General features: G+C 47.6%; 1 protein-coding gene across 3 annotated transcripts in view; it reads right to left on the reverse strand.

Annotated features, from left to right (window-relative positions):
• LOC105011176 (stAR-related lipid transfer protein 13) overlaps positions 1 to 12,099 on the reverse strand; it is a 67,375-nt gene that overhangs the window by 10,420 nt on the left and 44,856 nt on the right. For all 3 annotated transcript variants that reach the window (XM_029120874.2, XM_029120876.2, XM_029120873.2), the window contains 7 exons: positions 6,896 to 6,967; positions 5,256 to 5,337; positions 3,050 to 3,113; positions 2,337 to 2,636; positions 1,158 to 2,170; positions 694 to 864; positions 391 to 550 (listed from right to left, as the gene is read on the reverse strand). In XM_029120874.2, the coding sequence (XP_028976707.2) occupies positions 391 to 550; positions 694 to 864; positions 1,158 to 2,170; positions 2,337 to 2,636; positions 3,050 to 3,113; positions 5,256 to 5,337; positions 6,896 to 6,967 (1,862 nt within the window). The remainder of the gene's footprint in view (positions 1 to 390; positions 551 to 693; positions 865 to 1,157; positions 2,171 to 2,336; positions 2,637 to 3,049; positions 3,114 to 5,255; positions 5,338 to 6,895; positions 6,968 to 12,099) is intronic.

Consider the following 12,099-nt stretch of genomic DNA (forward strand, 5'->3'; position numbering starts at 1 on the left):
GTGGTTGTTTAGGGCCTGCTGTAGACATAAAGGTAGATGTGTGTGTACCTGGCTTAGGCAGTGTGTTCTGAGGTTGTTTAGGGCCTGCTGTAGACATAAAGGTAGAGGCAGTGTGTGTGTGTCTGTGTGTGTGTGTGTGTGCGTGTGTGTGTGTGTGTGTGTACCTGGTTGAGGCAGTGTGTTCTGAGGTGGTTTAGGGCCTGCTGTAGACATAGAGGTAGAGGCAGTGTGTGTGTGTTTGTGTGTGTGTGTGTGCGTGTGTGTGTGTGCGTGTACATTGTCGAGGCAGTGTGTGTGTGTGTGCGTGTACCTGGTTGAGGCAGTGTGTTCTGAGGTGGTTTAGGGCCTGCTGTAGACAGAGAAGTAGAGGTAGTGTGTGTGTGTTTGTACCTGGTCGAGGCAGTGTGTTCTGAGGTGGTTTAGGGCCTGTTGGAGACAGAGGGGTAGAGGGTAGCCACAACGCTGGGTATGAACAATCAGTGGAACCCCAAACACACTCCTGTCTTTGTAGTCTGGAACCTTCATACGCTTCATAAACTTAGGAACAGACCTGGGAGGCAGAGAGAGACACATCAGTGTGTGTGAATGTGTGTGTGTGTGTGTGCATGCGTGCGTGCGTGTGTTTGTGTGTGCATGTGTGTGTGCGGGCATGTGTGTACGTGTGTGTGTGTGTGTGTGTGTGTGGACTCCTACCAGGTCCAGCCGTGTTTGTTGGACATGGAGTACTTCTCCATGATGGCTGTGAGGCGAAGGAGGGAGAACTTCTGGAGCAGGCTGAGCTGGCCGGCTGACTGGCTACTGATCTGCAGCGAGGAGCCTGACTGGCTCAGACGATCGGACAGGCAGAAACTTGGCCACCGCAGACTGGAGAAACAGAAAAAGTGTGACCGGGCAGGAAGACTGACCAGGGAGACTGAATATATTGACTGACCAGAGTGAATGAATAGGAAAACTGAGGAGACTAGACTGAGGAGGGAGACTGACCAGGGAGACTGACTGGCTAGACTGAGGTGGAAGACTGACCAGGTAGACTGACTGGCTAGACTGAGGTGGAAGACTGACCAGGTAGACTGGCTGGCAGAGAGAGACTGACAGAGAGAACCCCCCCCCCCCCCCCCCCCCCATAAACCCCCAGTCCTGGTTAACCCCTGACTGACCGTGGCCTGGTGAGTGAAGCCCCTACTCCAGAGTCTCTTCTCTCTCGGCTGGTCGCCGTAGAGTCTGCGTCGTTCAGGAAGACCCCATCTGTCTCCACCTTGCTGGGCGTGGTCCTCCCATCTCCCTCCACGTCCTCGACGCCCTCCCCCCTCGCCTCCCCCTCGGGCAGGACGTTGCGGCTCCAGTGGTCTACGATCTGCTGCAGGCCGCTGACGTGGGTGATGATGTCATCCAGGTGGGGGAACAGGGCGTGGTCTTGGTCCAGGTCAAGGAGGTCACCCGTGGACGCGTACAGGTGAGACCCGGGAACGTTGTCATAAACACTGACCCTGCTGCCGCGCGGACCTCCAGGACACGGGGGCTTCTTGGACAGAGCTGTGCCCGACGAGGGCAAGCCTCGGCTGGTGGGGAGCTGGGAGGGAGATGAAGTCCTGTTCTCAGTGGCCGGGGCTAGGCTCTCTATGGATAGTGCTTTGGGGAAGGTGCCCGGTTTGTGGTCCTTCGGGATGTGGACTAGCAGGTCCTCATAAGAGCGGAAGTGGCTCCTGCTAAACGGCCTTTGTTGCGACTCGGTCCTCCGACCATGGGGGGAGCCAGAGGGCAGCTCCATGTCTTCTAGATAGACACTTCCTCTTTTAGGCGGTGGCTTAGAATCCTTCTCCTTCACAGTTGGACGAATAGGGCTTGCACAGATTTCTGATTGGCCCTCACTGTCTTGGAGGATAGGGGCCGCGTTGTCACATGACTGGTGAAGAGGATAAGGACCGCCCTCTAATTGATTGATGGGGACACACTGGAGTGTTTGGAGTGCCTGCGGCTCCTCCCCCTGTAGGACCGGCTCCCCGATGACTAGCGCCGCTCTCCGCGTCCCTGACTTTCTCCTGGAGGACGGACCCCACGTACGCATCATCTCCATGCGACGCAGTATAGCCTTAGCTGGACTCCGCCCACCCTGGCTGCTACGGCCACTTTTGATTGGTAGAGAGTTGTAGTGGGACATATCCCTTGGGGGCTGGCAGTGAACACACAAAATAATGTCAAAAATCTTTGTATTTATCTACCAAACAATGAAGTAAAAACACAGAATTTGAAAGCACACAAAATACACCCGGGTCCAAAATAATACACCACATGGGGAAGAGGGACCCGTCTGGGAGGCAGACAGGGGTCAGGCTGACCTGGTAGGGCCCGGCCAGCGAGGCCATGGAGAAGGAGTCGGGCAACATGGTGCCCAGAGAGTCCTGGCTGTGAAGGGAGGAGATGTCTGTGATCTCGGGCTCGCTGAGGTCCGTCAGGACGCTCTCAGTGCTCATGGTGTTCCTCAGAAGCCCCTCCCCCTGGCACCCCTCGGGGCTGCTCTCATTGGGCGAGTCCAGCAGGAAGTGCATGTCCTGGAGGCGGGACCAGCGACGGCTGTTCCACTCAAAAGTCCATCTCTTACTGATGGCCAGAGGGTCATCTTCATCTGAGTCATCAGTCTGGAAGAAGGGGGGGGGGGGGGGTAAAGCAGATAAAAATGTCAGTGTTACTGGTTTGAGAAATTCACAGACAATATTGAAGAAAACATTTGTGACTGAGAGATCAGAAGCACTGGACTAAATCACACAAATGTTTTTGCTACACACATAAATGACCACAAGATGGCACTGAATCCAGTTTTTCTGAATTAAAAGAACAAACAGCATGAAAGCTCGGTCAAGTACCAATACACTGAGAGAATACAACAACCTTCAACACACCAATCGACTCATCATAAAGCCCTAGATTACAGTGATCAGGTGCGCAGTGCCAAGAGGCAAAGCCGACATGAGCAGTCTTCCGACTCAAAGACCGGAAAAAAGAAACAGAAACATAAACAACTGCAGTCATTTTCAGAGAGAGAAAGACTTACTTTCTTTCTGGGGAGGCTAACATCTAATTTCATGGAACAACACCTGTTCAGAGTGTTGAGACGTCTGGAACAAAAGACAAAAAAGGTTATTTTTATGTTTTATTTATCTATCCTTCTTTAATAAAACATCTACATGACATTAAGAGAACACCGCCCATCCCCTGCGCACACACACACACCCCATCCCCCATAAAAATACAGTGTAAAGGGGGGGGGGGGGGGGTTAATGTTCTCGCAACATGTCATGAGTCTTGCTATGAATCGTGGTATTGTTCCTCTACTGAGTTCTGGGGGTTCTGAGCGTGGGATAAATGACTGACGTCTGAAATAACAGAGCCACAGACAGCATCTTCTCTCTGTCTGTCACGATCTTCATTTCCTTCTGTCCTTGATCCCGTGTTCCCCCCCCGTCCTGGTTTTCCTCCATCGATCTTTGATGTGAAGGCTCCTCTTTCTTCTCCTCTGTCTGACCCTCACCCCGGGACAGCTGCCGTCGCCCGCTACCTCACCATGCACCTCCTCCAGCACCTCCTCCAGCACATCAGAGATTGAGGGAGAGAGGGGAGTGAAGGACCATCCCACCAGCGCTGCAGGGCCGAGGCGCCATGGTCCTGGGGAGGGGGTCCGTCAGAGGTCTGTAATGCCGCGTTTCCACTGTTTCCAAACACTGGTGTTTTACCCTGAAGTCCAGAAATGTTTCTGTTTCCATTGACACGGCCGAGTAGCCCAGCTCTCACTAGTGCCGCGTTTCCGCTGGTACACTCTTTGAGTGTGAGATCAGAGGGGAGACAAGGGAGGGACCGAAGCCATGCAGCATTCGGTTGAGGAGCGGAGGGCACAAGAGTGAGGGATGTTGGTCCCTGGTCAGACGTCCACTGGCCAGGGGCCGGCCGTTGGGTGGAGAGAGACAATGGTACTTTATTATAGGACAGATGACTCACAGAAAGACAGGGGAAGGAGAAGAAGAGGAAGAGAAAAGAGAGAGAAGGAAACAGACAGCTCATGTTTTCTCCAGTTTTTTATCACATCTTCCTTCACCCACCCCCTCTCCAAGTCACTGGAGAGGATAAGGTTTCCCTCTTGCAAGAGAAAGACACAAAACAGGCCTGACTAATATATCCATATACAGTGAACAGACTGAAATACACTGTATATACTGACTGATAGATATACAGGAGACTAAAACAGAAAACAGAAAAAGAGAATGGATGACAGAGGGAGGGAGGGATGGACAGAACCGACAGAACATCCCTGACTTCTTCATCTCTACCTCCCTAAAATGGCAACCCGTGTCCTGATAATGACCCGTCTTCTAATAATGACCAGTGTCCTGATAATCACCCGTCTTCTGATAATGACCCGTGTATTGATAATGACCCGTGTCCTGATAATGACCCGTGTCCTGATAATGACCCGTCTTCTAATAATGACCCGTCTTCTGATAATGACCCATGTCCTGATAATGACCCATGTCCTGATAATGACCCGTCTTCTGATAATGACCCGTGTCCTGATAATGACCCGTGTCCTGATAATGACCCGTCTTCTGATAATGACCCGTCTTCTGATAATGACCCGTATCCTGATAATGACCCGTGTCCTGATAATGACCCGTGTCCTGATAATGACCCATGACCTGATTACGACCCGTATCCTGATAATGACCCGTGTCCTGATAATGACCTGTCTTCTGATAATGACCCGTATCCTGATAATGACCCGTGTCCTGATAATGACCCGTCTTCTGATAATGACCCGTATCCTGATAATGACCCGTGTCCTGATAATGACCCGTGTCCTGATAATGACCCGTGACCTGATAATGACCCCACCTCTGGTCATAACCAGTGCATTACGTGGTGAATAGGGCGCTATTTGGGATGAACCCTGAATAGCATGTAGCATAGCATCCTCTCCAAACGCCCACCCAGCTAGCAAGTCAGCATGTCAGGAATAATCTTCCTGTTGAACTGAATGGTCTACAGGAGGTTCTCTGGCGCTGAAATGGACATAAAGTGACCGTTCCCAAGCCAGAGGCAGGTGTGTGTGTTTCTGTACAATACAATACAACAACCCATAGGAGTGAGCTGTTCACGTGTGTGTGTGTGTGTGTGTCTGTTTGTGTGCATGTGTGTGTGTCTGTGTGCATGTGTGTGTTCATGTGTCTGTGTGTGTGTTCATGTGTCTGTGTGTGTGTGTGTTTTACCGACAAAGCGGTTCCACCAGGTCTCTGTCCAAGAAGTCATGATCCCTCTTTACTGATGAGATATCTATAGGGAAAAGAGAGTCTGAGAGACAGAGAGAGAGAGACAGAGAGAGAGAAACAGAGAGACAGAGGGAGAAAGGGATGGAGAGAGAGACAGAGAGAGAGAGACAGAGAGAGAGAGAAAGGGATGGAGAGAGAGACAGAGAGAGAGAGAGACAGAGAGAGAGAGAATGGGATGGAGAGAGAGACAGAGAGAGAGAGAAAGGGATGGAGAGAGAGAGAAAAGGAGAAAGAGGAAGAAAGGTATTGAGGCAGAAGGAGAAAGAGAGAGAGAGTGTGTATGTTTGACAGCAATACTCTGGTTACCATATTTACCATTGTTGCTATAGTGACAAGGTTAATGACATCACTGACATCAGAGTGTGTTTCCCAAACCGACCCCTACACTGGCAACAAATAGGTCCTCTAGACATAAAGGGAGGGATGGAAAGAGAGTGAAAGACAGTTAAAAAAGAGACAGAGACGAAGAGTGTATAAGGAGGAAGAAGAAGAGAGAGAGGGACGAAGACAGTGTGTATGAGGAGGAAGAAGAAGAGAGAGACGAAGACAGTGTGTATAAGGAGGAAGAAGAGAGAGACGAATACAGTGTGTATAAGGAGGAAGAAGAAGAGAGAGAGATGAAGACAGAGTGTATGAGGAGGAAGAAGAGAGAGATGAAGACAGTGTGTATGAGGAGGAAGAAGAGAGAGATGAAGACAGAGTGTATAAGGAGGAAGAAGAGAGAGACGAAGACAGAGTGTATAAGGAGGAAGAAGAGAGAGACAAAGACAGTGTGTATAAGGAGGAAGAAGAGAGAGACGAAGACAGAGTGTATAAGGAGGAAGAAGAGAGAGACGAAGACAGAGTGTATAAGGAGGAAGAAGAGAGAGACAAAGACAGTGTGTATAAGGAGGAAGAAGAGAGAGACGAAGACAGAGTGTATAAGGAGGAAGAAGAGAGAGACGAAGACAGTGTGTATAAGGAGGAAGAAGAGAGAGACGAAGACAGTGTGTATAAGGAGGAAGAAGAAGAGAGACAAAGAGAGTGTACAGGGAAGAAGAAGAGAGATACAGTGGTGACCTCTAGCCCTGGTTAGAGTTTGTGTGTAAAGTGTGTTTGTGTGTTTGTGTGTGTATTTGTATCTGTGTGTGGGTGTGTGCATGTGTTTGCATGTATGTGAGGTTGTGTGTGTGTGTGTGTGTGTGTGTGTATATGTGTTTGCATGTATGTGAGGTTGTGTGTGTGTGTTCCAGGCAGACAGAGAAAGCAGGGGCCTTTCCCATGACCCCTCCCACTGAAGAGGAACTAGATACTAGAAATAAACCCTGGGATGGACAGATAAAGGGATGGATGAACAGGAAGAGAAGGAGGAATGCTAGCAAACAAGCAGGGGAAAGACGAGGAGAGGTAGGAGAAAATGGGAGAGGAGATTGAAGGGGAGGAGAAGGGAATAGAATAGAGGAGATTGGAGGGGAGGGGAGAAGGGAATAGAATAGAGGAGGTAGGAGGGGAGAGGCAGACAGGTGAAAAGAGGAGAGGAGGCTCTCTTCAACTAGCCTGTAAATGCAGGATTCTCTATTAAGAAGTTTGTGTGTGTTTACCTTCATAGAGCTGGGCATACTGTGGGAACCCTGCAGCCCTCAGCCAATCACAAGCCTCTTTGCCCTCAATCTCTGTAAGAGAAGGAAAAACTGTAATGAATAAACACACACACACACACACACACACACACACACAAACACAGTGTATAACTGTATTGAAGAAGTTATGTAAGCTAATGTTTTTAGCTTCAGCCAATAACATCTCTATTGATGGAAAAAGTTGGAAAGAGAGAAGAAAGTAAACAGCAGGACAGAAATATTCTGTAGTGGGCCCTGATGGTGAATCTCAGCAGGACATAAATAACTTTCCAAAAACAGTCCAGATGCAAGACCCACAGATATAAATTCTAACTAGACAGATTGTCTCTGCAACAATAAAATAACTACACTGACCATTAACACAACAGACATCTTCACCATGCTGTGGATGACCTGAGAGACAAGCCAAAACTCAACACTAACCATCAACACAACAGACATCTTCAGCATGCTGTGGATGACCTGAGAGACAAGCCAAAACTCAACACTAACCATCAACACAACAGACATCTTCAGCATGCTGTGGATGACCTGAGAGACAAGCCAAAACTCAACACTAACCATCAACACAACAGACATCTTCAGCATGCTGTGGATGACCTGAGAGACAAGCCATAACTTAACACTAACCATCAACACAACAGACATCTTCAGCATGCTGTGGATGACCTGAGAGACAAGCCAAAACTCAAAACTAACCATCAACACAACAGACATCTTCAGCATGCTGTGGATGACCTGAGAGACAAGTCAAAACTCTATTTAAACTTCATCATACTGGTCACCCATGGTAATCAAACCCTCAAACCCTGCAGCACCACGCCCTTACTTAGACACATGGCTTCAATACATGATAACATATGCTAACCAGAGTGTCTCTATGAAGATGAGAACAGAAACTACTAAAGTTCCAAACGACTAAACTACATGACTGCCAAACTACTGAACTACATGACTGCCAAACTACTAAACTACTAGACTTCTAGACTACTAAACCTCTATGGTTTCACAGACACAGATTAAGCCTAGTCTAGGAATACAACACAAGTCTAGGAATACAACATGACTGCCAAACTACTAAACTACATGACTAATAGACTGCTAAACTTCTAGACTACTAAACTTCTAGACTACTAGACTGCTAAACTTCTAGACTACTAAACTTCTAGACTACTATACTTCTAAAGTTCTAGACTACTAGACTTCTAAACTTCTAGACTAATAGACTGCTAAACTTCTAGACTGCTAAACTTCTAGACTACTAAACTTCTAGACTACTAAACTTCTAGACTACTAGACTTCTAGATCACTAGACTGCTAGTATACTTGGCCACAGCTCATGACCTTAAGCACAACAGATGTGGAACCATTCCGATCAACACAGCACTTCTGGGACCTGAACGTCTTCTGAAGTGACAAATGATACAGTAGATACAAAACATATAATAACGTGGGAGACAAAACCAGCAAGGCTGCAATATATAAGGCAGACAACAATATACAGTATTAGGCAGACAGCATCATTCTATGCAGATGCCACACTAACACACATGTGCCCAGACACACACACTCACATAATCACACACATGTGCCCAGACACACACACTCACATACTCACACACACAGCCATTCCTCATCAACCTAAGACTGTGGCTGATTTAATTGATTTAACAACATTTTCCGCTGGCAAGTTTAATGCCCACACAGCTAAACTGGCAGTCTCCTTGAGCTCCTGTTGTGTGTGTGTGTGTGTGTGTGTGTGTGCAAACACTAATTCAAACATTACACAGGGCATTTTGCTGACAAGAGATGATGATGATGAAGAGGATTTGGCAGAATTCACTTTCACACACTATGAACAGGAACGCATACAGACACTCACACACACACACACACACCCACACACACACACACACACACACACACACACACACACACACACACACAAACATACATATATACAGAACACATTCCGAGGTTCACTGTAATTGATAAATTGACAAAAACTAAGCCATGAAGTCTAGGGACCTCAGAGATAGAATCTTGGGAAGGTTGTAAAATAATTGCTAAAACACTGAAAGTCTTCATTGTGAAATAGAAGAAAGTTTGAAACCACCAAGAGTCTTCCTGGAACTGTCCGTCCGACCAAACTAAGTAACTGTCATGAATGTTACCAAGAACCTCAGAGCAGAGCTTCATCTCCAAAGATAGGAGAACCTGCCAGAAGGAAAACCACCTCTGCAGCTCTTAATTACAAATTAAGTCCACAATATAACACAACAAAACATGGAGAAAGCTAAGGGTTCTGAATACTTTTCGAAGGCACTGTAAATATACTATATACACATAACACACCATAGAAGAAGACAAGCCTGTCACACAGAACAGCCCATGCATATCTGCCTGTGTGTGTGTTCGCATGCATGCATGTCTGCCTGTGTGTGTGTTCGCATGCATGCATGTCTGCCTGTGTGTGTGTTCGCATGTATGCATGCATGTCTACCTGTGTGTGTGTTCGCATGCATGCATGTCTGCCTGTGTGTGTGTTCGCATGCATGCATGTCTGCCTGTGTGTGTGTGTTCGCATGCATGCATGTCTGCCTGTGTGTGTGTGTTCGCATGCATGCATGTCTGCCTGTGTGTGTGTGTTCGCATGCATGCATGTCTACCTGTGTGTGTGTTCGCATGCATGCATGTCTGCCTGTGTGTGTGTGTTCGCATGCATGCATGTCTGCCTGTGTGTGTGTGTTCGCATGCATGCATGTCTGCCTGTGTGTGTGTTCGCATGCATGCATGTCTGCCTGTGTGTGTGTGTTTGCATGCATGCGTTTCTGCCTGCGTGCCCGTCTATGTCGGTACGACAGAAATTGACAAATAGAGGAGCTGAAACTCACTTGAAGTCCTCATAGTGTGGTCATACCGATGCCATTCAGAGAGCTTCCTCCACTAAAAGGGTGACAGTCTCTCAAACCTTTCCATGCTGTCCTCCCTCTATCCTCTTTTTCCTTTCCTCTCTTTACTGTCTACAACATCCTCTCTCTCAACCTCGTTCACGTTCTCCCTCTTTCTCCACCCGGGCCTTTGTCTTTCGTGTTGTCTTTCCTCCTGCTCATTACCAGCACACCAGTGGCCTTTTCTCATTCTCTCTGGCTCTTCAAACCTGCAACATCTTCTCCCCTACTTAGACGTCGTCACTTCCCTGTGCTTGTGATGATGGCATCCCAGCAGATGGTGTCCCAGGACAACACCTTCCCCACCAACCAACTTCAGTCATCTGTTTTCCCTCTCTCCACCTCCATCTCCCCTCTCGGCAATCCCTTTCTCTTTCTACATCCTTAGTTCCATCTCCACGCTCTGGCTCAATCTCCTCCCATGTTTCCCCCAGACCCGCCCATGGTCCCGCCCCCACCCGCCTCACCAGATATCATTTGACAACTTCACTTCAGAGTCTAGCTTTAATAAACCAACTCTTAACTGGGTTACTCTGGCATCAGTCCCTTGGTAGATAGATACTGTACTCTGACATCAGTACTCCACTAGGGAACCTAGAATTCAATGAGAAACTTGGGACCCAACTCTGGCTAAAAGGTCAGTGTCCTGACTACTTCAGCGATACGCAGTATAACAATCCAGACAGGTAAAAACATACCATATCAGTGAGTAGAAGGTCACTCAGATTTGGGACAGGGTCTGAGATACAGAACCCTCTACTGTGAAAGGACGTTGGTTTTAAGTAGTGAACTATAAAGGAAATAGCTAGCCGTTTGGGACTGGACCTCGGAGGGAATTGTGGGTAGGATCATCAAAGTCACTGCTGACGTGTGATTGAAGGACTCGGATTTATCAGCACAAACCTTCATTAAAACGACGGGGACACTCTGGCTCCTAGACACACACACATAAACATACCAGACACACACAAACACATAAACATACCACACACACACACACCGGAAACACCGGGGACACACACACGCACAAACATACCACACACACACACACCGGAAACACCGGGGACACACACAAACATACCACACGCACACACACCGGAAACACTGGACACACACACACAAACATACCACACACACACACCGGAAACACCGGGAACACACACACAAACATACCACACACACACACACCGGACACACCGGGAACACACACACACAAACATACCACACACACACACACCGGAAACACCGGACACACACATAAACATACCACACGCACACACACCGGACACACACACACGTCGTAAGGCTAATCCCATTGAGACCTTGCCAGTCCTCCTCTGCATTTCTCAGCACTCGTGCTGTGGAACGACATGAAGTCACAGAGAAAGAAAGAGAGGGAGAGAAAAGCACAGAAAGAGCTGGAGGTTAAGTAGGGTTTGATTGACAGAGCTACAAAGGTAATTGATTTTTACATAACAAGGACGCCCCAGTGTTCCTTAGAAGAAAATCCAATCAGACATTCCTTTCTTTCTTTCTCTCAGTTTTCTTTCCCTGTTACTCCCCACCTTCACCATTCACACCAGCCCTACAAGCTGGGGTCACTGCAGTGTTTGACAATCAACATTTTATGACATAATTTCCTGTGCCCGGCAGTTCCCAGGCAGAGTAAACAGGAAGTTCAATATTACAACTTCCTGTCTGGATTAACAACTAAATGTAAAACATGTGGAGCAAGGAATGGACTCCAGCGAAGGTCAGGGCTGAATGCAGAAAGCTAAAGAGCTGGAGGGTCATTCAAGGACCAGCTTAGCCTTTTAGATCATAATGAATTAGATTACAGCCCTCAACACCCGGCCGATGGGAATTGAACCCTCTCTGTACATGCCATGCTCTACCAACCACTTAAATCACAACAGACTTTAATGAGTACAACATTGGTGGCGTCACATTCAGCATGTGATGCCCACAGAACAACTATACTGCTGCTTACTATCATAGCATACGATGCCATAAAGAGAGTTTACTATACCATGCAGACAGTGTACTATACCATAGAGTCTACTATACCATAAAGAGAGTCTACTACACAATACAGTCTACTATATCATACAGACAGTCTACTATACCATACAGACAGTCTAATGTACCATACAATCAACTACAGTATACTCAAAAAGAGAGTATACTATATCATAAAGAAAGTATATTATACGA

The sequence above is a fragment of the Esox lucius genome, chromosome 7 (assembly GCF_011004845.1).
Source record: "Esox lucius isolate fEsoLuc1 chromosome 7, fEsoLuc1.pri, whole genome shotgun sequence".
Taxonomy (NCBI): domain Eukaryota; kingdom Metazoa; phylum Chordata; class Actinopteri; order Esociformes; family Esocidae; genus Esox; species Esox lucius.